General features: G+C 40.5%; 1 protein-coding gene across 4 annotated transcripts in view; it reads left to right on the top strand.

Moving 5' to 3' along the window:
• Positions 1-26,651, top strand: part of GADL1 (glutamate decarboxylase like 1) — a 103,517-nt gene that overhangs the window by 23,483 nt on the left and 53,383 nt on the right. For 2 of the 4 annotated variants that reach the window (XM_005309819.5, XM_065583540.1), the window contains 9 exons: positions 1,052-1,142; positions 2,760-2,866; positions 4,971-5,086; positions 10,505-10,584; positions 10,696-10,750; positions 14,769-14,885; positions 18,813-18,877; positions 19,151-19,232; positions 23,560-23,759. In XM_005309819.5, the coding sequence (XP_005309876.1) occupies positions 1,052-1,142; positions 2,760-2,866; positions 4,971-5,086; positions 10,505-10,584; positions 10,696-10,750; positions 14,769-14,885; positions 18,813-18,877; positions 19,151-19,232; positions 23,560-23,759 (913 nt within the window). The remainder of the gene's footprint in view (positions 1-1,051; positions 1,143-2,759; positions 2,867-4,970; positions 5,087-10,504; positions 10,585-10,695; positions 10,751-14,768; positions 14,886-18,812; positions 18,878-19,150; positions 19,233-23,559; positions 23,760-26,651) is intronic. The other 2 variants (XM_042840499.2, XM_042840491.2) reach the window with 2 other exon arrangements.

The raw sequence follows: 26,651 nt of genomic DNA, 5'->3' as shown, positions 1-26,651 counted from the left end.
CTTACCTTAAGGTAATAAGGTAAAAGACGGTTTCTCTTTTTCTCTATATCTCAGAAATTCTGGTAAAAGAAAGAAACACAATTTTAAAAAAGAAACATTTAGAAAAGTGTTTCCAGAGAGGTTGGCTCTTTAAAATAATTTAACAGGGAAATTAAAAAACACAAAACTTCCTCTCAGGTTGGCAGGGAGGGATATGAAAGAAGAACACTGATAGGGTAGATGAAAATTATCTATAATATCATTCCATTTGTGTCCAAATCCTGCTTGCAGTACTCACATGAATAATCCAACTCACACAAGTAGTCTCACTGCAGTATGAGAAATGACCAAGGAGGATTGGTCGATCAGATCTTAAATAAGTAAAGTTGAGTGCAAGGTTAAAGTGAAAAGTGAAATTTAGGAAGCCAAATGTAGAGTGCAGAGTCAGGCTGCCCTCAACTCCTGCCTTGCAACATGAGGCTGTATGTGTAAATTCTAGAACTGGTGGTTTTTTTTTTTCAGCAGAAAATATAAATGAAAATGAGAGAAATTGTTTTTGTTAAAATATTCAGTGGAAATTTTTTTTTGGGGGGGGGGGTGTCAAAACTGAAAGCTGATTTACCCCTCCTCCCCCCCAACAAAAAGCTTTCAGTTTTCCAATAAAAAATTGAAATTGTTTGAGGGGGAAAAAACTGGTACTTGCTGTGAAAGTTTTTGTTTAAACCAAATTTTCCTTCAAAAGTTTCAGCAGGAAGTTTTCAAACAGCCTTAATAAATTCCCCCCTATGAAGAAGGCCAGCAGGAGGCATATGTGCTATTTAAGTCCCACTTACACCTTGTTTGAGCACAGTTACGAATTTCACCCTTTGTGAAAAGTTTGGCCAATCTGGGGAAAGAAGCGAGAGTCTCAGGGACACTAAAGGGATAATAAAGTAAAATGCTGCTGTTTGGCCATGTAGTATGTTTCAATCTATATACCTGCATCCTGTAGTCATGCAGTAGAGATGCTGTTGTGTTTATTTTCACTTGTGAAGTATACTGGAGTACTTATGTTTCATTTTTAAATCTGCAGATCATCCAAGATTTTTCAATCAGTTGTATGCTGGTATTGATTATTACTCTTTAGTGGCTCGTTTCATTACAGAAGCATTAAACCCAAGTGTGTAAGTGTACCTTTTTTGTACTCGTTGAGATGACCCTGGAACACTATTATAACATTGCAGATTTTTTTTTAAATTATGAATACCCACTTCAGGTTTCTGTTTACATTAACACAGAGGACTTTTAGCAGGAACCTGGGGATAACAGAGTTTGGTTCTTCATCACATAACCATATACGTCAACTTGGCTAAGCTGTTGGAGCCTTTTTCAGTCTGTGGGTCTTAATTTAGGAGTAAAGATCCTCCACTGAAGGGCTTTTGTTTGTCATCCCTTTTACCTGTAAATTTATTCTTATTTAGGGGATCTAGGTATGCAATTTAGATATGCTTTTAAAAACAAACTTATTCAGATAAAGGCTGTCCTCTCAATGAGCTGGACTTTGATCTTACTTCCACCAACGTAAATCCAAGGTAACTTCAGTGGTGATATTTGGGATTTATGCCATTATAATGGAGATCAAATTTGCTCCCAGGTGTTCAAGGTGCGGCTGGTACAAATTTTATTTTTTGTTTTCATTGTGTTTGGTATGAAGTGTTAAATTGATCCATTTTTCTTTCTTGTCCATGGCATCCCAAAGTTATATGCCCTTAAATAAACTTTTCCCATTTTGGGACTGGCATTTTAAAGTTGATCCACAGTTAGGACTGATATTAGCTGAACTGTTGTAAGCATGCCCAATGGAGTCCTTCAGCCATCTTCAGTATTTGCTCCACATAGTATTAAGTATGGGCACCACAATGAATTTGCACAAATGTTGTATATGTATATGTGCAAGCAAGACTGGGAAGATAAAACTGAAGTCTAGGGTCCAAGTACAATTGCTTCAGGTAGGGAGAGCCTTTAGTGTTTTGGGTGTCAAACTACAGAAGCAACAGGAGCTCATACAGTTAGCACCCACAAAAATTTGTCTAGTTACATTCGTGGATGTTATGTTTTCCATACACGTTTTCAATCTGAGTGACTTCTGTTTTTGATGATGAGAACAACACACTAAAAAAGCACAAAAGTAAAGTCTCCAAGAGAGAGCATAGTGTGTGTATCTCCTCTGAAACAGTCTGCACTGAACTGAACACAAACGGCTTCCTGATTGGGCAGGCAGATGTAAAGGTGTAGTAAACAAAAGAATAACTTACATAAAATGGGTAATTTTCCCCAGTAGCGTATGGTTTTATTAGCTGTTATTCACTTAATCTGAGTCACATGATTGAAATCCCTATGCATTGCTTTGAAAATGTAAAGGTCAGTGTTATGATGCTGTTAGGAACAGAGTAAATTGCCATACTGGATTAGACCTTTGGTGTATTGAAATCCAGCACCAGTTGCTTCAGAGGAAGTTGCAAGAAATCACACGGTAGATTGATGTGCGATAAACTGTCACGGAGGGAAGTTTCCTCCTAACCCCTAATAGTTAGAGATTAGTTTAAACCCAGAAGCATGAGATTTTATCTTCCTCCCAAATCTATTTTTATCATTAACATTATAAACTCTGGATATTCTTGTTATCCATATAACTCTCCAGTCCCTCTTTGAATCTTGCTAAATTCTTAGTCTCTATGATGTCCTGTGACAAGGAGTTCTGCAGTCTATTGCCAATAATTATACTTTTTATATTTATTCAGATATACATATGAGGTGTCCCCCGTGTTTTTGTTAGTGGAAGAAGCAGTCCTGAAGAGAATGATTGAATTCATAGGCTGGAAAGAAGGTGATGGCATATTTAATCCAGGTAAGAAAACAGCCTTCCATCTTCTGAATTTCAAACTAACCTATAGAAACTGCAGAGAGCTACAGATTAAGAATTTTGTGATTTATTTAACTCGTATAGCGTACTCCAAAAAGCATACAAAATTAGATGACGTAAGGACTTCTAGCTTTAATAAAGTTATTTTACCCAAGCTTCTAGACCACCATAATAAGAATTCTATAAATCTGTATAGTCACATGAAACGAAAACAGCTGTAGGGCTCAATTAATAAAAAATTACACAGAACGAATTCTAGAGCCCCTGGAATTGGAGCCCACCCGGTTCTCATTAATACCAATGGTAAGATCAGCTTCAGTGACCTGAGTGGGCAGCAGTCTCAGGCTCCAGTTCTATGTCACTATGAGCTAATCAACTCAGACTGAATTTGGAGTGTGACTGGGCCATTTAAAGGGGTCATAGTTTCAGAGGCCCACAAGTGCTTTACGAAATACATTGAGCAGGAAGTCTCCAAGCAATGTATTAGCTGTTATGGGCCGCATTGTATAGTTTACATAGAGCCCGTTGCTGAGATGCGGGGTGAAGTTGTACTACCTCAGAGGTTGACTGTGTCTCTGGAGCATGTAGGAGGGGTGCATATTTGGCACCGCCCTGCAGTGCTCCCTTCTGTACTGCTGGCCAGCTCCACTGACTGCTACGAAGGGTCAGCCTTTGAGCTGGTTGTCAGTCCCTAGCACAGGGCTGTGATTGTGCCTGTCCCTTGTGCAAGATGCGTGACCCATGCACCTACACGAGGGTCAGACACAATGCACCCCTGTATTTTACATCTTTGTATCCGTGTGTATCATGTACAACTCATGTTCATCCAGCACGTTTCCTGAAGGCCATTCCTGGTTACTCTTTTCTCTGCCAGCATCTTTGTAATTATCTGAATTGAAAGCCAGTCAATGGTGTGACAAGGTACTCCTCTGTGTAAACTTCCTACATTTTGGGCATCAATGTTTATCTTAGTAGGAGTGACTTGAGCAAGCTCCTTTTGATGTGATACTGTTTTGAAATGATATGAGCAGGTAGACCATGAAATATTTCTGGTTAAATTTTTTTAAAGGCTACATTTTAATACTTTTTTTGTTTAAAAAGTAGCAATATTGTCAATATATTTCAGCTACAGGTGCATGGGGAGAATGGAATGTAACAATTTATCCCCAAGTCTTTCTGTACCGAATTATTAGTATCAAGATACCAAGCTGTAAGATTCTCCAATCTGCTTCTTGTGGACAAAGAAGCAAATGTTAAAATATAGTTAGTGGAGGGGATGAGAAATAGTTAATGTATCCCACCAATAAGTGGTAGAAAAGTAAATTAACCATAATTAAAGACATTGGAAATTTGTGGGAAATTATACCAAATTTGTGGATTTTTTTTTTTGGTCCTAGATTCTGTGCATAGTTTTAGAAAAACCTCTGGCATGTTCTGCACTTTTTTTTTTTTAAAGCAAATTTACTAAAAATATATCTGAGGACACTAAAAGGTTCTTTAGTACATTAACTGTATCTTTATTTTCTAGCTTCCATAAAACTGAATTTTTATATAAGCCAATCTTGCCTCAAAAAAATCCCATCTGTCTCCTTGAGCTCTTCCATTTCCCTTCCAGATCTTCTCCCAGAGATCTTCTATTTCTTCCAGTTCCTCCTAATTGTCTTTCCCCTTTTTCCTTTCCAAATGGATTGAGACATGGTTGCCTGAGGGACCATCTCTCTCTCCGTGGTGTACTGTCACAATTGAGATCAGCAGAGGCGCGGGAGCTCCCACAATGTATACAAGAAGGAACTGGTGACCGGGCATTCTCTATGAGAACTTCTTGGTGTCCGGAATCATTCCCCTGCCATTTGGTCCACTACAGCCCAGATCTGTTAACCTTCCAAGCAAGCAGCAAAGCCTCCTTTTCTTCTCTCATCTCTCAGGCTGTTGAGTAAGGACTGGGCTATGATGGATATATTTACAGGCTAGTTTTGTGGTTTTAATTTATGGGCTAGGCGCCCACAGCACAAGATGAGTGCCAAGAGTTACTTGTTAGTTTGAATTTCTAAAATATAATAAATGAATATGTTGTGTTTTTTTTTTACAGGTGGCTCTGTTTCTAATATGTATGCTATGAACTTAGCTAGGTATAAATATTGTCCTGACATAAAGGAAAAGGGGCTTTCAGGGCTGCCAAGACTGGTCCTGTTTACATCAGAAGAGGTAACGAAATTGCACCCATCTTCATTATAGACTTTTTATTAATGAACTTTTTTTCTTTTGCATATGCTGTACATTTCCATTGTGTGTCTAATGCTGTTCCAAGCATAATAAAAGGGTTGTCATTATACAGTGGGAAACATGGTGTGTGGAGATGGCTGGTGGTGAATTCCCCCTGCACAGAGAAACTCTCCATCTCCTGCCAATCTCTGGTGTTGGGAAAAGGAGAGGTTGTGGTGAAACAGAGCTCCTCTGTCTGATTTCCCACTGACATAAGGTCTAGCAGGAACATACCTCGGTAGTGTAAGTTAAAGCTGCTATCCTGCAGCTTCAGCTTACGCTGGGGCCAGGCAATCAATAGTCAGAAAGCTACAAATGGCTCTCTGCAGCCCCCCTTCTCCACTGGCTCTGAGCACAGCTTGACTGCAGTGGAGAATCAAATCCAACAAAGAGAATCCCGGCAAAACCTTTCACTGAAGCTCTCTAAACGCTGATTTAATAACCTACTTCAAAGAATCTAAAAACATCTTCCTGTTTTAAAGCTTTCAAACACAACATATGCAAAACTCAGATGGGAGACTGTAGTAGGAGGGATGCCCACTGGCACCAATTCTCCTTCAGAGTTTTAGCCTTTAATTAGAGCCTCTTTTCTCCCACCTACATCTCTGCCCCTTGGGCTTTGTGACATCCACAACCCTTTAAACAAACTAGGTTAGGTATAGTTGTGTTTGAGATTAGATTGGCACAGGTGGTATAATTATTATTATTATTACTTCTGTTACAATAGCAGCTAGAAGCCCCAGTGAGATCTGGGCCCCATTTTGCTTGGAAATATATACAAATACAGTAATAGTACAGTGCCTACCCTTAAGTGCTTACAGCCCCCAAAAGCTTACAATCTAAATGGACAAGGCAAAGGCTTATCCCAGTTTTTCAAATGGGAACTTGGACACAGGAAGCTCACATGGCTTGCCCAAGATAAGAGAAAAATTCTGTGGCAGTGCCAGGGACTGAACCCAGCTGCCCTGAGTCCCTGTTTATTACCTTAACCAGAAAGCCATCCTTCCTCTCTCTCTCTCTTTGGTACCTACATACGCAGTACGTCTACCTGTGCCCGTAGCATTTGTTGTAATATCTTTAGTTATGTTAATGGGCATTGTACAGAAGTGCTAGAACATTTATCAGTTTAAGAGGGAGGAGATCCCATTTGTAGAGATCCTAATTTTTGACCCATGTTTACCTCTGTTCCACCCAGATTTGGTATTATCTCACTTCTGTTTTTCAAAATAGTTTGCCTCAGATATGATTGATTATTGAGGTTATATGAAAAACTGCTTAAACTCAAGAAGTTGATGCACTGTAATGTCGACTTTCTATTATTAATTATTTATTATGTTTTGTTTATTTGTATTGAATAGTACCTAAAGGCCAGGGACCTGCTGTGATGGGCACTGTACAAACATACAAGAAAGAGATGGCCTCTGCCCTGCAGAGCTTACCATCTAAGTTGAGACAAGAAGTGGATAAGACAAACAGATGAGGGAGCACAGGGAAACAATGAGCTGATACTGAGCAGTATCATCAGTGGTCAGAGCATACTGACTGCTATACGTCCCTCGTTTTAAGACTTAGTCTCAAAACCATGTCTTATATTTGAGTTTTAGCACTATAAGAGGTGGTCTGTTAGTGTTGCACAGCACTGGTGTTCTTAGGCAGGCACTCAGTGCCAATGTGGTACTGTTTTTCAGGAGGTGTTAGACTGAGGGCAGGTCTGTTGATCTAACTTACGTTGCTCAGGGGTGTGAGAAAAACACCCTCCCACTCCTCCCCGAGTGACGCAGGTTACAGTGACCTAAGCGCTGTCTCCTGCCAACATAGCTTCTGCCTCTTGCAGAGGTGGAGTAATTATGTCTATGGGAGAGCGCTCTCCCATCAGCATAGAGCGTCTTTACCAGACTGCGCCGATATAGCACTTCTAATATAGACTTCTCTCAGACTTTAAGGCCAGAAGGGACCATCATGATCATCTAGTCTGACCTCCTTCACATTGCAGGGCACAGAACCTCACCCACCCACTCCTGTAATAGACCCCAACCTCTAGCTGAGTTACTGAATTCCTCAAATCATGGTTTAAACACTTCAAGTTACAGCGAATTCACCATTTACACTAGTTTAAACCTGCAAGTGACCTGTGCTCCATGCTGCAGAGGAAGGAAAAAGCCCCCCAGGGTCTCTATCAATCTGACTTGGGGGGGAAATTCCTTCCCAACCCCAAATATGGTAATCAGTTAGACCCTGAGCATGTGGGCAAGGCCCACCAGCCAGACACCTGGGAAAAAATTCTCTGTAGTAACTCAGAGCCTCCCCCTCTACTGTCCCATCCGTTGATGATATTTGCTGCTAGCAGTCACAGGTTGGCTATCTGCCATTGTAGGCAGTCTCTGCTCTTTTGCTGTAAGGTAAAGTAAGTTTAGATAACATGCACTCTAACTCAAGGAGATAGAAAATCCTTAGCTACTTGAAATAATGGTGGTTTATGGAGGAAACTGCACGTATCTTTGCTGGACAGTTCCTCAGTGACGCTTGAGATAGCAGCAGCAGAAAAATTATTAGTGTCCTGCCTTCCTGAGTTTTAGCTGGTGTTTCTGAACCTGTGATACAGAACTGAGTACAACTCAAGCTACAGTCATTAACCACATTTTTATCATTTTTCTTTTTCATTATATTTGAATCTTATCTGATTTTGTTTGGGAATAATAACATTATAGTGGGCCAGAAAGATGAGAATGTAGTGAAATGGAGACTAAGAGAAGAAAGGAAATGCATGAGAAATTGCAATGAATACTTTAATCCTGGTAGTTTTTTGGTGTGATGAAATGGAACCCCTCCGCAATGTGACTTGATCAGACCTGTAAACTAAGTATGAGAGTACAATATTAAGCATCCCCTCTGCTCTGCTACTGAGATTACAATAGAAATAATGAGTAATAAAGCCATCTCATAACAACATAATTGCTTTATGTGCTCCGGTTTCCAGAATACTTTTCAAAAACAAGAAAATATTAGAATAAAAATTATCTTTGTGTGCAGGACAAGGTTACATTGTGTTTGGAATTATAACAAAAAATACTAACTTGTTCATTCCCTAGTCAAAATAATCCCATATACTCTCCCCCCACCCCATTTTAAATGTACTGGTATTCAGTTTGGTCTTGTGCTTTGAAAAGGTTTCTTTTTTCAACCTGAATTGTTAAAGATATTCCTCAAAAGAAGATTGCAAAGAGCTTACTTAAAATAGGAACTCTAAGCCGTCTTATAAATGGATTGACACTGTAGATTGACTGTAGTTTCTGTAAATACCTGTGCATCTTTTGCTAAAATGATGCTATATAACTTATTACATTAGTGTGTTTAGCAAATAATAAACAGTATATTTTGGAGCCAGTATATTGGAGACTATTTTTTTCTTTTAGTCCAGTGATGGAAGCCCTCCAAAGCTATGCTTTAGCACAACTCTTATCCTCTTTACAATGATAGCTTCTGGCCATACACTTATGGCCTGTTTCTGCTCCCATTGAAATCCAAGGCACAACTCCTATTTCAGTGGGAGCAGATTGGACTCTTAAAAGTCCAGAAATGACACATCTACATGTTGTTTTCCTTAGGGATTCAGTCAGTTCCCATTTTTTTTGTTTCTCAGTATCTCAAATGCTGCAGCTGCACTTATGTCCACATTTCATAATAAGATCTACGATTTGGTGATCTGCTTTTATCTACCAACTTCTAGATTTTGCAGATCCATTGCTTTCTGGAGCAATTTGATTATTCCCAGTGACTCAGTGTCATGCTTTTCATTTGAACATAGTGGTAAAAGTCAGTGGTATAAACGCTTTTTTGTTTGTTTCATTGCAGTTATTAATTACTTATTTAATCATTCAGAAGTCATTTGAAACTCTCTGTTGCTGGAGTCCGAATCTCTCATGAACAAAAAAACATTGCAGCTCTATAATATATTACCAATTAGTGATGTAATTTGATGTAACACAAGATTAATTATCCACCTATGTATACTATTATTCTTGCAATAGTCTAAATGAATGAGTCCTAAAGGTTTTGTGAATGTGTCATGTTAAAAAATTAAACAGTTTTAAGATTGACTGATATTAGCTGTTAGTATTTTGTGTGCATTTAGTTGAAAGGAAAAAATCTTCCTGTTCTTTTTAAAAAAAAAAAAAGGAAAAAAAAAACCCTTTGAGATGATCCATCTCATCAAAATAAGCGTGACAGGCTTGAATACCCTTAATATATTCATACCCACACATTAAAGTGCTGTACATTTTTCATAATTATGTTCCTCTGTAACTGCTTTTGTGTGAACCCTCTGGAAGAAAATGGAATTAATCAATCACCTGGCTTCACCTCCTGTATGATGAGAAACAATTCTAGATATCTTCAGGGTTGTTGGAATGTATGTTATTTTAACCCCTAAAATAATAACATGAAGGATTTGCTTCTATTTTCCAACAAGAGCAATTTTAAAATACCCATTCAGATTTAGGGCAAGCTTAATCCTGCAAGTTCCTGAGAGCTCGTGTGAGATGCTAAGGGTGCATCAGGATCTACTAGCTCCTATGGGAGATGAATGCATTTAGCATCTTGCAGGTGCTTCTCAGTACCTTGCAGGATGGAATCCTAAAGGCTTGTCTAAACTTGAAAGTTAATTTGGATTAAGGCAGGGTGTGAATTTAAAGTGCAATAGCTAACTGTGACCATGAACGATGATAAACCAGAACAAGGTACTCTTATTTTGGGGTAAGTGTCTTCACATGGAGTTACTTCAGAATAACTCCATGAATAGTGAAGCCCTAGGTCACAAAGATGAAATTTAGAAATATGGTAAAATATGAAACTCTGAATCTTTGCATTAAACAGAAGAAAAACTACAATGCTGAGATTGTTGACTTGATTCTTATTCACACTAAAGCCACTTTCCACCACTCTCATAATGTAAACGCCTACTTTAAGGCCCCTTCACACTGCTAGAGTGATGTAAAGTGGACTAGTGTATGTTTACTTCTACTTTTAAGGCCCCTTTGAGCTGTATACAGTGTCTTTAGTATAAATGAGAAGCAGGTTTTGTGTGTGCACACTTGTGTGAAGATATTGTTATGGTATCTTTTTATCAGTATCTTAAATGTGGACCACATTACTCTTTGCCTCATTATCTATTGTACTATTCAGTGCATGTCATTTGACTTTAGCGATCTTGTTTCTGCACAGCATTCACAATTTGTTGTTTGCATTAGGAAATATAGTTAGTGATGTGACCATGGTCAAATATTGATGTCGTTATATGCCATGTCAAGTTTTTTTAATTGCTTGTTGGTTTACTTTTTTGATGTCTTCTTTTCATTTACTCAGTGTCATTACTCCATGAACAAGGCAGCTTCTTTCCTGGGCATTGGCACGCAGAATGTTTACTTCATCACAACAGATGCAAGGTAAGTAAACAGAGCCACTGCCATGGTCTGATCCTTTTAAAATGCAGTAGTGCTGTAAGTAAGTAACCTATTTGAACATAACTGAAAAAGTTTTAAATCTGTGTCCCTTAGAGGTAAGATGATACCTGAGGAACTGGAGAAACAAGTCCAGCGGGCCAGGAAAGAGGTGAGAGGGGGAGAGAGAGCGAGCATGCAGGCTGCGCGTTTGTGCATTTGAATGAAAGGGGAATAAGAGTGAGCGAAAGTTACAATAGGGCAGTTCATATACAAATGTTCTTACACGTGCAACCTGCTTGCCACAAATTGTTCAGTAAACCAGGAATTCCGGGGGATTTGCTGTACAAGGCCATTAACATTTCCCAAGGCCTTTGCTAGTGTTAATCATAGTTCAAGTAATGCTGCTCTGAAGGAATCTAGTACATCTTTTCCGCTTACAATATTCCATTTACCCTCAAGCCTTCGTAAATTGACATGATAAATGTATTGCTTTAAACTGTTGTTGCTTTCTTGATTATAACGTAATGATCTTAACTGTAGCAAAAGCTACCCGCAAAAGCTATAAGAGAAGAATCCGCAAATGTTAGGAAGCATGTGGAATAAAGGCCTGTTGTCTTAGCTTTTAGTACCACATTCCACCCCGTCCATTGTAGTGACAGGGATCAGAGATTCCATCCAGTGTTTATGTTCCTCCAGGGATTCTGCCATCCGGGAATATGGGTGGGGATAGCATTTGCAGGGACTAGGGTATTGCACTGTGGGATATATTTTGCCGCTCCTTTGAGCAGCAGCAAAGTGTGTGCCCACAGTTTGCCAGCTAGCACTTGTTACTGACAGTAGTTTATGAACTCGCTGGCTTGGGGACCAGAACATGACTCCTAAGATTCAGATAATCTCTCCTTGGGTTAGTTAGCTGGGCCTTCCTCTATGCACCCAATTTGTGCATCAAAGCAGCAAGGGCTGGGATTGAGCCCTTCGTCCTCAATCTGGGAATCGCATACAGACACCTGGTGTGCCGTCTAGGATGTTAATGTCCTGGATCACACACAATGGGGCTGACACTTACACCTACTTTCCCATCACTGGCAATGGAGTCAGAGGTGACAGTGCCATCCTGCCTTGCTCCAGGACAGCAGAAAAAGCTTTCAATCAGGGCTGACATACAGGTATATCCTTAACCGAAAACTGACAGTTATTTCCTCACCATGTACCATATCGAGTTGACTGACTACTGATTTATTGTGGGCCTAATTGGATTGCAAAACAAATTCCTCCTTCACCCCTCCACTCCCCCAGACAGCTAAAGCAGAAGACCTACACTTCACTCATTTTGAGCAGATAGGAGAGAGCAGAAGTGAAAATAAAACTGGACAACTAAAAAGCAATAAATTAGCTGGGCTAATAGGGAAAAATTCCTTGCTCAGGTAAGAAAAGGACTTTCCCTTCTTGGCCTGCAAATGAACTGTTGATAGATTTTTTTTTTTGGATGTTTTTAAAGAAAAGCACCTAAATGAAGAGTGGGCTAGATCCATTTGTGTTTCACTGATTTTTATAGAAAAGAAAACTTTTTCCTTTATTAAAAATGTTCTGGTTACAGATTTGCTTTCTTTCATAATATTTATTATTGTTTCATTTGCCTTGAAATGGGAACGACAAGCATCTTGAAAGGTTCTCTCATTTCAGTTTAGGTTCTGTAAGTACCTCTCTCCTTGATGAAACGCTATTTTATAATTTTTCCACAGCAATATGCCTCAGTGAATCACAGTAAATATTCTTATGACACCAGAGGACTATTTTTTCCTATTCTGCAGTGGTGGAAGTGCATGAGTGTTCTATAAAGCATAACAAAGAGACAAAGTGGGTGAGGTAGTATCTTCTCTTGGACCAACTTCTCCTGGTGAGAGAGACAAGCTTTCGAGCTTACATAGAGTCCAGACATGAAGAAGAACATTGTGTAAGCCTGAAAACTTGTCTCTCACCAACGGTAGGTGGTTCAATAAAAGATATGATCTTACCACCACGTCTATCCAATATCCTGAGATCAACACTGCATAAGGCATAAAAGACAAGAACCCCTAGGCCTCTTTACTAACAGGATACAACTAGACCTGGCACTTAGAGCAAAAAGGAAAAAACTCAGAAAAGAGGATTTGCTTAAATATAGCTGCAAGCAGAATAAAAACATGCTTCCTTTACTTACTAAAAATGTTATGGTCATTATCCAGAATTCATAGAGGACCCAATCTTGTTGGCCTAATTCAGGCAAACCCCTTGTTTGCTTCAGTGGGAGTTTTGCCTTTGCCTATTCATTTACTGTGGGAGCAGACCAGGAGGGATTCTTCAACGAATTGTTGTTAAATGTAATGAATATATCGAGTTATTGCCAGGGCGGAAGTGTTGCTTCACTTGGTACTTTAGTTTCAGGCCCTTTTGTTGTGTTTCAGATTAGTTGACTTGTTTTAGACTGAGAGGAATGAGACCTTACAGGCTGGGATTTTTGTGAACGTATGGGCCTGAGTCTCATTTACATTAAGGCCTTTTACACTGCTCTGGAAGCGTAAGTAAAATTGACTCCCCCTGCACGGCCCTTTGACATGGATAGGTGTAAAGTTGCCTTAGGCTACATCTACACTACAGGGGGGAGTCGATTTAAGATACGCAAATTCAGCTACGTGAATAGCGTAGCTGAATTCGACGTATCGCAGCCGACTTACCCCGCTGTGAGGACGGCGGCAAAATCGACCTCTGCGGCTTCCTGTCGACGGCGCTTACTCCCACCTCCGCTGGTGGAGTAAGAGCGTCGATTCGGGGATCGATTGTCGCGTCCCGACGGGACGCGATAAATCGATTCCCGAGAGGTCGATTTCTACCCGCCGATTCAGGCGGGTATTGTAGACCTAGCCTTAGTGTGATTGTGAATGAGGCCTATATGTTTTCAATAGATGCTTAAAAGTAAGTGACAGTTATTTAAAGTAGGTCTGGATTTCATTTGAAATAAAACATCACATTGCCAGATTGTCAACCACTATAAATTGAAATGAATGGAGCGACACTGATTTACATCAGCTGAGGATCTGGCCCTAAAAATAAATCAGAGAGAGGTCCCTCTTGTTAGCCTGAAATTAAGCATGTAGTTGATGAGAAATCCCAAATTTAACAGTTTAATACCAGTTTTAGTGCGTATGCAGTGATGATTTTATGTATATTACCATCCTTTGGCCCTGACCTTGAATGGTGCAGAGGACTGACCGCTCCCATTGACCTGAGAATTCCATCGCTCAGTGCTGCTTGGGATGAATTTAGCTTCTCTAAATAAATGTAAACCTGGTTGCATGTGCAGCTCTCACTGACATCAGTAAGAGCTACAAGTTTGGCAGAATTCTGTCTACTATTGTAATCATCCTGCTAGGATTAACTGAACAGGAAAACTTCTGCTGCTGAGGCCAAAGGGGAAAGAGAGACTTGCCAGAGACCTCAAAGCTGCCAAAAGTTTCACTTCTCAATCTATCTAATCTGTCTGAGAGAGAGATGGCAGAAGATCTCACTATATGTTTAACCACTGCCTATAATCCTTACTATGTTCAGAAGAGTAGGACGGACACACTGACTTGCTGTGGGGCACTGACATTAGGGTTAGTGATAATTGTTCCGGCTTTAGAATATGCTGGCACTTTCTGCCAAGGCAGAAAGTGTTACCAAGCTCAGCCTTCCTCTGCACTATGCAGGGTGAAGAATACAAGCACTGCAGAGGTAATGCAGGTGGGATCCCCTGAGAGATGAGGAGTCCCTTCCTTGCCTCATAGTTGAACTAATGGTGCCATCAATATTAGGCAGAGCTGCAGCAAACACAGCAGTGAGAGGGAAAGGATTGTGAAATGACAATTAAAGTAAAAAAGAGAGATGTCAACTATGCAACATACTTTCATCTTTACAGGGCTCAGAGCTGTCAAAATATAGTCTGCATCCAGTGGAGTCCAGCCCATGACAATATGTCATCCTGGTTTTCGAAAGTCAGCACTTTTAAATACAGTACCTCATATGTTAGCCTTTTACTGCTGAGAAACTAAAATGTAGACACAGTTATACCTGCCCTACTTTTCTAGACCTTGTTATATTTTAGCTCAGTATGCATATTAGAGGATGTGAACAGTGCAAATGACATTTCTTTGTTTTGGATCATTTCACAGGGGGCAGCACCATTTCTTGTCTGTGCCACAGCTGGTACAACTGTGTTGGGAGCATTTGATCCTCTGGATAAAATAGCTGATATCTGTGAAAAACATGGTCTTTGGCTGCATGTGGATGTAAGTTAGTTTATATACCATGTAGTTTTAGTATTGCTTCAGCATTGTTGATGCTTTCTTCGGCTACTGTGATATTTCCATGCACTCAGAAATTAGACAGGCGTTTAATTCCATTTGCCATTCTTTGCATGGTTTTCTCTGCTAAGTTCCGCTTGCTGAAAACCAGCAAAGAAGTGGGTTTTGAAACCTGGTCAAAGTCTTTTTGCAGATTGCCAGATTGTACTTTTAAGAATGCTTCTAAACAGCTTCCCACTCCTTCCTCCCACCCAAAAGACAAAACCAAACCCCATGCAGTTTTGAAGAGGAGAACTGTATAGAAATATTCCTTCAAATTCCTTCAACTTCTTAATGTGGGCTGGATATAGCATAATTACTGTTAGCCGGGTCAAAGTCAAATGTTCCCAGTGAGACTAACAAGACTTGTAGTCCATTAATGAGCGTATAGTGGTCCAAATGAGAGCAGAATCTGCCTTGATCACAATAACTGATGGCTGTCTCACATTCGTGGATTTGGCTTTCCTGTTGACCCACTTAAATTTTCCTGGGCTGCTCAGAATAAAATGTTCCCTAACCCTTTTTTTTCATTGTATGATAAGGTTTTAATCTCATACAAGTGAAAGGTTGGAAAGTTGAATTTATTATCTCTGTCTGGAGTAACCATTGAGTTACTAGTATGAAGAGTTAATTTTTTTAAAATTGTTTAATCTAAAATTAAATCTTGTAGGCCAGATTCTTCTTCTTAATTACACTAGTATAAATCCAGAATAACTTGACTGAAGTCTATGGAATTACTCAGGATTTATACCAATGTAGTCAGAGGAAAATCTGGACCTGGGTCTATAGGGAAGATTTAATGTTGTTTGTTTTTGCTTTTGAACACTTTAAGATTTTTGTAATGGAAATGACCTGAGTTTTAAATAAAACTTTTTTTATATTTAACCTGATCACGCTTCCAATTGAGTCAGTGAGTTTTGCCATTGATTTGATGGATAGGCCCTATTCATTTTAATATAAGAGCTGGAGAAATAGCATGGTTAGGGCATTGCTTATCAAATCTAATATTTTTGATCTGATAATTGTCCTAGACCTGTGGTTCCTAAATTGCAGTCTGAGAAGTACTTGCTAGTGGCCTGCAGAGAGCTGGCTTTTCTTGTTTCCAGCTGCTAAATCGTACTAAGAAGCTAAAAAGATAATAATTTAATATTAGGAAAATTCTACTTTTCCAAGTATGCAATTGCTGTAGGTGCCCCAGGGATCTTACTTGATTTCCAGAGGAAGGGGAGGTGTCCTGCACAATCCTGAATGGGATGATATGCGGTGAGCACGGCAACTTTGCTATTAAGATGTGGCCCACATTATGAAAAAGTTTGAGAATTCTTATCCTAGGCTGATAGTGGGTGGTAGGTATTTGTGTGTGCATGTAGACTCTATAGACCCTGTAACCCTATATTTTATTAATTTGTATAGCCATACATATCTAGTCAAGCTCAGTAATGTGGAGTGAGTACTCTTGTAACTGCAGAAAAGAACTCAAGTGATATTCATAATATGATCAATGATGAATATAAGAAAAAAAACAAGTAAACACAGGAACTTGTAATTCAGAAATAAACTTCAGGAGTCATGGTGATCAGAGGCCATTCTGAAAAGAAACAGCAACCCCATGTACACTGAAAATAGTGTTTGAAAGCTAAAAACCCAGTTCTGTGGTGATTTATGCATTGTGCAGTCCAATGGTTATCAAGCCAACACCTAATATGGGCCTGTTTATAATTTTGAAAAAATAAAGAACAATTAAAATCAAATGACTTTGAGTAGATGTAAATGCTCTATACAGCAGGGCCATATTCTGATGTCAGTTACACTGGTGTGAATCAGAGTCACTCTGTTGGCTTCAGTCCCAAGAGCTATTCACTATGCTGTCTAAAATTGAAGTCAGCAGAGTTATTCCAGATTTACACAGGTGTAACTCAGTTCCAAAGCTTACCCTATGTCAAACAATACTAGGGAAACTACATTTTCATAAGATTTCCTTCTCCAAATATAAAAAAAATCACAACACTTTAAATAAGTTTGTGGATGCAGAACTTTTTGTGGGTTTTGTGTGTTACACTGTATTTCAAGAGTTAACTTGTTGATTATGAAATGCAGGGCCTAATGTGGTGATTTGTCTTTATTGTCTAAAGAGAAACTCTGAATAAAAATGAAAAGCTCCGTTTGTTATCACACACATAGTTAAAGTTGTATTGTCTTAGAACCTGATCCAACTTCCATTGAATTAAGGGGAGTTTTTCTGTTGACTTTAATGGGTGTTGGATCAATCCCGTAGCCAGTGAATGGGCATTTAGCATAAATGAAGTTTATTCGCAGCTCTTCCACAGACTTGCTGTGTGATCTTGGGGAACTCACTGAACCTCCTTGTACTTCCTTTCCCATTTGTAAAATTGGAATAATAACTATTAATAGTTACAAGGAAGTTGTGGGACTTTGTGATTCACAGGTGGAGAGAAGTACTGAGTAGTACACTTCTACCTCGATATAACGCTGTCCTCGGGAGCCAGAAAATCTTACCGCGTTATAGGTGAAACCGTGTTATATTGAACTTGCTTTGATCCACCGGAGTGCGCAGCCCCGCCCCCCCCGCTTTACTGCGTTATATCCGAATTCATGTTCTAGTGGGTCGTGTTATATCGAGGTAGTGGTGTATTATTAAAATTTTATTCCTTCCTGTATGAGAAAAAGGGTAGTCCAGTGGTGAGGGCACTAGCCTAGGACTTGGGAGACCTGCGTTTAATTCCCTATTTTGCTGCAGACTTACTGTATGATCTGAGAGGCAAGTCACTTATTCCCTAGGAGCCTTAGTTCCCCATCTGTAAAATGGGAATAATAGCACTTCCCTACTTCACAGGTTTTCTGGGGATAAATACATAAGACTGTATGGTACTCACACACGGCAGTAAAGTGAGCCATATAAGTGCCTGTAAGACATGATTTTAACCTTTCATTCCCTGGTGTGCCTTCACTGTTCCTATCTCCCCGTTATAGTAAATACCATTTCTAGCCTTTTGGCTCTGAAACAGATACTGATATAGATAACTTATAGACCAACTGATGCAGCTACCTCAGTGCAGCTGCTCCTCTGAATACTTGTATCCTGAAAACCCGGATCCGGTATTTCTACTTTATTACACTTATGTTAATAGAAATTGTGGATGCTCAGTACTTCTCAGGATCCAGTCTTGGCATTTTCTTTTTGTGGACTTCAGTAAGAGGAAGGCACTGTGCAGGTGTCGGTTGTGCAGACATCAGTACACAGTTGTGCCAGTGCACCTCAGCCAGGGGTGAAAGTAGTAATAGAGACTTACCGGCATGGGGCTGGGTTGGGGCCGTCTCTGGCCCCCGGAAGGGGCGGGATCTCGGGCGGAAGGGTTGGGGGTGCGCGGGGTCAGAGCCAGCCCCGGCCCGCCCTGTACCGGTAAGCGCCCTCCTCCTCCACCCGGATAGCAGCGGCAGCTGGGGGCTCTGGCAGCAGTTTAAAGGGCCCAGGGCTCGGCTCGGCCCTGGGGTAGTGGTGGCGGGCTCCGGCGGCTATTTAAAGGGCCCAGGGCAGTAGAGGCAGCGGGAGCCCCGGCCCTATACAAAACCCCCGGAGCCCCGCTGCTGCTACCCCAGGGCTCCAGCAGCGGGACTCTGGCGGCAATTTAAAGGGCCTGGGGCTCCAGCCGCTGCTGGATTTCAACATGGTTGCACTGATGTCACTGAGTGTACAATTAGGCACCGTGAGCAAGGATCACACAAATTTAAAGCAGAGTATTGCTTTAGAATAAGATGGATTATTGAGGTTTTATAAAATAATGCAGTGGAAATACTTATAGAACCTTAGAATATACAAATAACATTGTCTTGGTTATGTAAATATCTCAACAGGCATCTTGGGGTGGCTCAGCTTTGATGTCAAGGAAGCATCGTAAGCTTCTGCATGGCATTCACAGGTAAATAGTTTAACGGCTCATGGGAACACCCAGGAAGGGTGTTAATTGGGAAGGGTGTTAATTGAGAAGGGCACTGCTTAAGAATCTCTTTGGAGTTTGTATATCCAAAGCATTTTTTTAATTGAAGAGACAACAGAATTTATAGAGAGGGAGGAGAGGAGAGGAATTCAGAAATCTGTTATAGGCATTTGTAATATACACGGGCATTTTTTGCTATCTACTACTGTGATTATAAGGTAATCATTTGTTTTTCCTCTTTCCTTAATTCCCCAGGGCTGATTCTGTTGCCTGGAATCCCCATAAAATGCTGATGGCAGGAATCCAGTGCTGTGCTCTTCTGGTGAAAGACAACTCTGTAAGTCATCCAGTTATCTTTTAAATGCAACTTAAAATTAGGGTGTATCATTGCTGTACAGTATTATGGAAGTGGAAATAATTAGGACGCAATTGCAAATTTTTTTACTACACTCTCCAATGCAAAGTATAGAGCTGTAAAAAACATATACAATGTCACAAAGGACAAATTAATGATATGGGACCAAATTCACCCATGACACTAAACTCAACAGAGTTATACCAGGGTTGAATTTTGCACATGGTGTTCCTGTAACTTATTTGATTTAGCTGATGAAGTAAACTGCTCAGTCACACAGATGCAGGATGAAGTGGTCTCCAGCACTTGGAGCCTGATCTTGCTCCCATCAAAGTCCATGGCAAAACTCTCTCATCCATTTGGATGGGAGCAGTATTTAGTCTTTCGGTGGCATTCATTAAACAGTTAGGGCTAAATGTTTCCTTCCTTTGCACTAAATTTTAGGTCGACTTACAACCACTGCTCCTTTGCCTCTCCCCATTGTTCACTGCACTGTGCTGGCATGTTTCTTTCATCCCTTCCATATGGTTTGGTTTCTTCTTTGTCTGCCTGTCCCGGTGATGTGCTATGCTGCATAAAAATCAGCTGGAGGACAACTTAGTTCGTGCTGTCACAAATTGACGAGAGGTGCTGTGTTCAGCAGAGTTAATTCAGCACATTGCACTAGTGCATCAGCAGGATAGGTAGATGAAAAAGAGATGACTCACTGGTATTTCTGGGGAGGGATAGGTGGGCAATACCTCTCCTGTTTTTGCTTGCATACATACAAGAGTGAAATAAGTTTCATTTTTCGCCCCCATGAATTCATCACTCTCTTCTCCTGAGTAACCTTCCAGGGAATTAGCATTTACTCCAAGTAGATAGGACTACTTTTTAAACACCTGCTGTGTTTGCAGTCTGACATATTCAATTATGAAGCTGTTCAGTTCTGGTTATAGCAATATCTCAAGTGACCTTCCATGGCTTGCACTAACATTACACACCATGTTAGGTCTTTTTGTGATAGACATAATTATTTCCCATAGGAAAGATTGACACGAGGGGAACTAATATCCTCTGATGCTCTCTGTCAAAGAGCAGGATGTGGGTGATTGTGCCTGGTGGTTAGTGCAGGAGTGAGCCCTGGTGGCTACAGCAGGAGCCAGAAGTCAGTAATTGGAGCCATGGGCCAGAGCCAGGTTACATGGAGTGAGGCAAAGCAGGGGCAGAGCTGTTTCCAAGCCAGGAGCTATCACAGTCATGGGTGAATGCTTTGAGCAGCCACCAAACTGCTGCTGCTGGGTTTAAGTGCTGGTCTGTTGACTCTTATTGCCAATGAGGCAGCCTACCACAGGTCAGCTCCGCTCCTCAGATTGCCTGGAGACTGGCTCTGCTGCAGGTTCTGATTCCTTACACCCGCTGCAATGCAGCTATGTTATATTTTCATAACTCCGGGTCCATCCCTGCCTCACCCTCACAACTGAAACACTATGCAGAATTGTGATGCGTAGTCCATAGGAGCCAAACCAAACACCCTTTTTTTTTTTTTTGAATACCACTACTTCTTTTTCAAGCTGTAGCACTACCTATTCTGCTAATTGACTTAGATGTCCACCTATGAAAGCAAGCTTTCTTTTCAAAACTGACTTAACGTGATGCAATGGCTGTGCAGGTAGATTACTGTAGCAGGTATGGGGCCACACAGAAGAACATAAGACCAGACTGTAAGAAACTTTAGGGATTGGAAAAGGCTCAGTGTTTGATTTGAGATTCCATCTTCTTGCCTTTGTCACCATGACTTCCAATCTCCTAAAAGGACAGAGGATGCTTTCTTAAATCTTACAAATGTAGGGCCCTGTTGTGGTTTTCCAGCCACTGCTCCAGCTTGTGGGTATGGAATAGGAGCATTACCATTCTGAGGAGTGCAAGGGGAGAGCAGCCGCCGTACTACTCTTTCCAAGGTGATAGTATGAGCTTCCTCCCTACAAGGTCAATTTTGCTGGCCACTAGGGAGGTGAGACAGGCTGGTGATTTGCTGGCCCCTCTGGGAAGCTAGTGGTATTGATAGCGTCCAGTCCCCGCACACCCCTCCTTGAAATCTCTCCCTTTTGGTGCCCCTCAATCAAGTCCATAGCCCAATGTTCGAAGGGGAATTGAAGGAACAAGGAGGAAGACATAGTGACTTGAAGTGAGGAATGTTATTCCCTTTTATTATTCCCTCATCCTGACAGATTTTATTCTACATATGCCAGTAGGTAACTCGTATCACTTTTATATCCCTTGGATTTTTGTCTTGACATATTTTCTTCTATTTAATTACCAGTTGAAGAGAGTTATCTGTGATGCATTGGAATGCAGATTAAAACCTGTACGTTCTGTTACAGAAATAACACTTTTCACAAAAGTCTCTGTCAGACACCTTGTACCATTTCACAATCAAACTTGCAACAGATGTAGAGAAATGAAATATGAAATATATCTTCAGTCAGTCCACACTGAAATTTAAAAAATGGATTGTGTTCTCTCCATGAGATGATGTTCAGCAAGGTTTCATGTTTATAGGCTTCACGATCTACTTAGAACACGTGCAATGTGGCTGCCACTTAAACACGCAGTTGCAAATCCAGATTAAATTCTGTAGCCAAACTTTTACTCTACATGCATTCTAATTGAATGGTTTCATTCAGAAATCCTCCATTAGTTCCACCCTCCTCAATTATTGACCACTCCACTACCCTCCTTTGTCATGTAGGTGCACAACCTTAGGGCCATCTTCAACTTCTTTCCCATTTCCTGCTACATCCCGGCTCTTGCTTCTTCCTCCGCAGTATTTATCAAATCTGTCCATTCCTCACTGTCTCAAATGCTGCAACCTTCTCCTTTCTGTTTATCCCTATCTCTGCTCTCTTTGGCCATCCAAACTTCTGCCTTTAAAATCATCATCTTCTCCTGTTGCTCTATGGCACCCCTTCCTCAAGACATTTCACTAGCATCTTGTCTCATTGCACTTTAGTTTTAAACCCCTCCTCCAAATCTTCCAGGCTCTGCTCTGGTCTGTGCCTGCTGCATCACAGCTCTCCTTTCCTCCTACTTCCCACCTTGTGACCTACCTTCTTCCAACTCCCCTCTCCTTTAATGCTGCCTTTGTTTCCTTCCCCCTCCATCTGTAAGCTTGTGTCTTTCGCCATAGTTTGTATCCCATAATCCTACAACAACCCACCCTCCTCTTATGAATGATGTGGTTTCATTCTTTTTCTGATCCCTCTACAGAACTCATTTATTGTGGCTTCTTTTTCACCACTCATCTCTGTGTGGACAGTCTCTACTGAATTAGTCTTGAGAGTCCGAGCATGTGAATTTTTGCATAAAATGCTTTCATTTCAAAACTGGAATTATGATGCAATAAAATAATTTCCTGCATGCTACTTTTAAATGTGAAGAGTGGCAGAAATCTCTTTGGAGACTGAAAATGATGCTGTATTGATACTCTGCTTGGTGTATTTTTATTGTACCAAATGAATAATCTATGCTTAAATCATTAGAGGTTGTCCAGTGTTTTTGGGGGGGAAATCTGAAATTTGGGGTGAAATCCACCCCACCTCATAAGCCCCAAGTAATTGGACTGTACATAAGGAACTCTGTTGGAGCAGGCCAGATTGGATTCAGCTACCCCTTTATCCACAGGCAGGCCACAGGGCTGCAAACATAGGTGCTGGAACTAGGGCTTCTGGAGGTGCTGCGGCATCCTCTGACTTGAAGTGGTTTCCATCCTATTCAGGGTTTACAGTTTGGATCAATGGCTCTCAGCACCCCCACTATACAAATTGTTCCAGCGTTCCTGGCTGCAAAGCACCTCCTCTGTGACTGCTCTTCCAACCTATGGACTGCAACTATGGCAGCAGCAGGCCAACACTCTATATATTTGGGCAACTAGTTCAGTGTAAATGCAGATCCAGTGGCTCTTCTTTTCACCTGCTCCCTTGGCCTCTTTGGGGCTGATACAGAAGACTCTTCCACAGCCCACAACTCATCACTGGCAATATGGGATGAAATCCTGGTCCCATTGGGATCAATGGCAAAACTCCCATTGGCTTCATAGGGGCCAGGGTTTCATCCAGTGTGCTTAAGCAATAAGGAAGGACTTGCATGGATTCTCCATGCTTGGGTTCATTCCATGTTGTTGGTTGTTTTTTTTTTTTTTTTTTCAGTAAAAGTTTGGCACAAAGAAAATAGTGCAAGTTAATTTCCAACTTATAATGTTGCTTACAAAACTCAAAGTGTTTTTTAAATGCACAGCAGCTGTCTAAACTTTTATTTTATTTTAAAATAGGACCTGCTTAAGAAATGCTACTCTGCCAAGGCCTCCTACCTTTTCCAGCAGGACAAGTTCTATGATGTCAGCTACGACACAGGAGACAAGTCTATCCAGTGTAGCCGACGACCAGATGCATTTAAATTCTGGATGACGTGGAAGGCATTGGGAACTACAGGACTTGAGGAACGAGTAAACAGAGCCCTTGCCTTAGCTAGGTACCTGATCTCTAATTTGAATGTTGCTTTTTTTTGTTTGTTTTAATTGACTGAAGCTTCCATAACAATGTCCACAGCACACTGTCTATCCTGAAACCAGTTAAACCTTTATAACTTTAAAATAATCTAATAATAATTCATAAATTAGGGATAAAATGAAGTTCAGGGTCCAATTTAAAGGGCTACCATCAATCTGTATTAGGCCTAAAGGTGATCGTCTGGAAACTGATGTGGTCCAGTGAAGAATGCCCTTCTTATTTCAGATATCTAATTTAGAAACGACGCTGCTGTTTTTCATTAATCCCAAAACACAATGGGCCAGATTCTGTGCTATATCCAGCTGGAGGTGAATTTACCATTCCAGAGACTGTATGGAGGGGAAATTCCCTTGGGCCACTGCAGCCCCTTTATGACTCTTTTATGCCACCAAATTGGTGGTAGTACCTGTAGGGAGAGTGGGGTTTCCTTCCCTTCCCCTAAAACTCTCTGGTGCAGGCAAGGTTTTAATGTGTAGAGTGCCATCGTTTTTAAAGTGTGTTAGCATCTGTGGCTTCTCTCCTTGCAGCAGCCAAGAAATCCCACCACTCTAGCATTTGCAAGTGCTTCCAAGAGGCATTTGAAATTAATGCTTTGTTTTTAAAATATGTTTGAGCATGAGCCATAATGTTCTTGAAAGTCAGGTGCAGAATCTGGATTTAGAATGAAGATTGGGATTACCATAATGGATCATACAAATCCATACTCCATTGGTGGCCTGTATCTTGTGCCTCAGGAGGACGTACAGGAAACCCTACAGCAGGATTTTGTGGAATACCTGGCCCACAGGGAATTTTTCTTCCTAAGCCCCATTAATTAGAGGTTGGCTTCTTCCCTGAAGCATCCCTTCAAAACCTCTCTAATAGTGATTCTTTGCATGTTCTTGTTACCCTTATAAATTTTCAATCCTTTTTATTTTTGAACCCTACTAAGTTCTTGAGCTCTGTCTTGTAGCAGTAAGTTCCATGAGCTCATTGTGCACTGTGTAAAATTCTCCCTCAATGAGCACTTCCAAGATGGTGTTGCCAGAGGCTCTGAGAAGAGAATTATTTATATGGATTATTTTGCATGGACACTGACCTTTTGAAATTAAACAAAATCTCCTTTTCTTTTTGTACAGTGCCTAGCACAATAGGGTCCTAATCCATGACTGGGGCTCCTTGGCTTCAAAATACAAATAAATATTAATAACACTAATCAGCCCTATGTTAATAATTTATTTTTAATTTGACGCCAAATACCATGTCAGAGAGAGTAATACCCTAGCGTTTACAATGGTGCAAGTTAAAGGGACAGTTCCTCTTCAACACTTCCATATAAAGAAAAAGCTAAAACATAAATTGCGTAAAAATATAGGTATTCTAAAGAAAAAAAGTGGCGCTAGAGGGAATTCATTAAAAACCAAATCCACTGTCGTGATTCTGCTGCTTAAATGTCCCTAGAGTCTTTTGAGTAAATTGCAGTCTTGTGTGCACTTCAGGGCCCTCTGTCAATATATATACAGAGCGCGTCAGTTCCTTCTTGCTATCAGTAGAAGGATTCAGTCACATCAAGGTCACTGGTGCAGGTCATCTGACTGAGAATGTACAGATTAATGGTGGGATCAATACCCTCTTTGATAGTTAGGATTTAGCTGGTGGTGTTTCTAATTGACAGTGTGAGTTTTTATTTTTGTTTTGTTTTTTAATGAAATTGCCTTAATCAGATAACAGCTAGCAGTGATATTCTGTACAGTAGCTGCTTTGCTATCTCGACTTTGCCTGGGAACAGGCACTTGGTAGCTGAGACATCAGTTTCCCTGGGCACTAAGCCAGATTTCTTAACTACATGACCAGCTGTGCAGCCTTTTTCTTGCTATGTTACAGTAGGGTTTACTTTGATGCTGCAGAGATGATATTTTAGTGTTCCTGAATATGACCTGGATTAATTCTGGAGCTAGTCCATTGACCTTACAATTTGAGGGCAAGAATTTTTCCACTGCCAGGTAGAGTTGCAAAGGTTTTTAATCTGATTGCAATTCTGTACTCCCTTTGCATCAAACTCTGGCCATTGCATTGATTTCTCCCTTTTTTTTAGAGGTGAATCATGTTTTCATAGCATTAGCTTAGATCAGATCAGAGTGCTCCTGAGCTATTTACTTGAAAGGACTTACTTTTAAAATACTCATGCTAGAGTGCTCAACTGATCACTCTGGAGATTATTTTCTTTACATTTAGTCCTGATGGCAAAGAATTAGATTGCCTTATTTCCTTATTGCTTTATGGAGTAAGCTGCGTTTTAGAGTCACAAGATTGCGATCACATCTGGGTGTTGTGTTAGACCATCATCTCCACAGTTTGTGCTACCTCTGTCTGATTCCTTTTCTAAAGACACCCCTCTGCCTGAAACCTAGCTTCATTCACTACTGGCTCCCCCTCATTTTCTGTGGTGTTAATAATTTCTAATACTTCTTAGTTTTTCCTGCTCTGTTATGAAGTTGTTGAACTAGGACTCCGCCCCTTCTGTGATTTCACAGTCAGGGGATGATAATAATAATACAGTTCTACTGTCCACCATGGAAAGATGTAGGGAGAAAATTACACCACTGGTGCCAAATGGACTGAACATTAGAAATCGAGAATGATGGATTTTCTAGTGGCTGCCTTTTTTGGCCATGGATAGTTGTCAGAGAAACCTCAAATGTCAATCAGTCACCCACCACTTTTAATCTTGTTTCAATGGGTAGTTAAAATAAACAAAAAACAAAAACAAAATGCTAGCCACAGGGAGGAGAGCTATTTTGCAGTGCTAACTATCTTGCTAATTCTATTTTAAAATTGCTAACATCTTTCAAAAACAAGGTGATCTCATTTTAGC

The sequence above is a fragment of the Chrysemys picta genome, chromosome 2 (genome assembly GCF_011386835.1).
Source record: "Chrysemys picta bellii isolate R12L10 chromosome 2, ASM1138683v2, whole genome shotgun sequence".
NCBI lineage: Eukaryota > Metazoa > Chordata > Testudines > Emydidae > Chrysemys > Chrysemys picta.
This window is presented reverse-complemented; position numbering and strand designations above follow the sequence as displayed.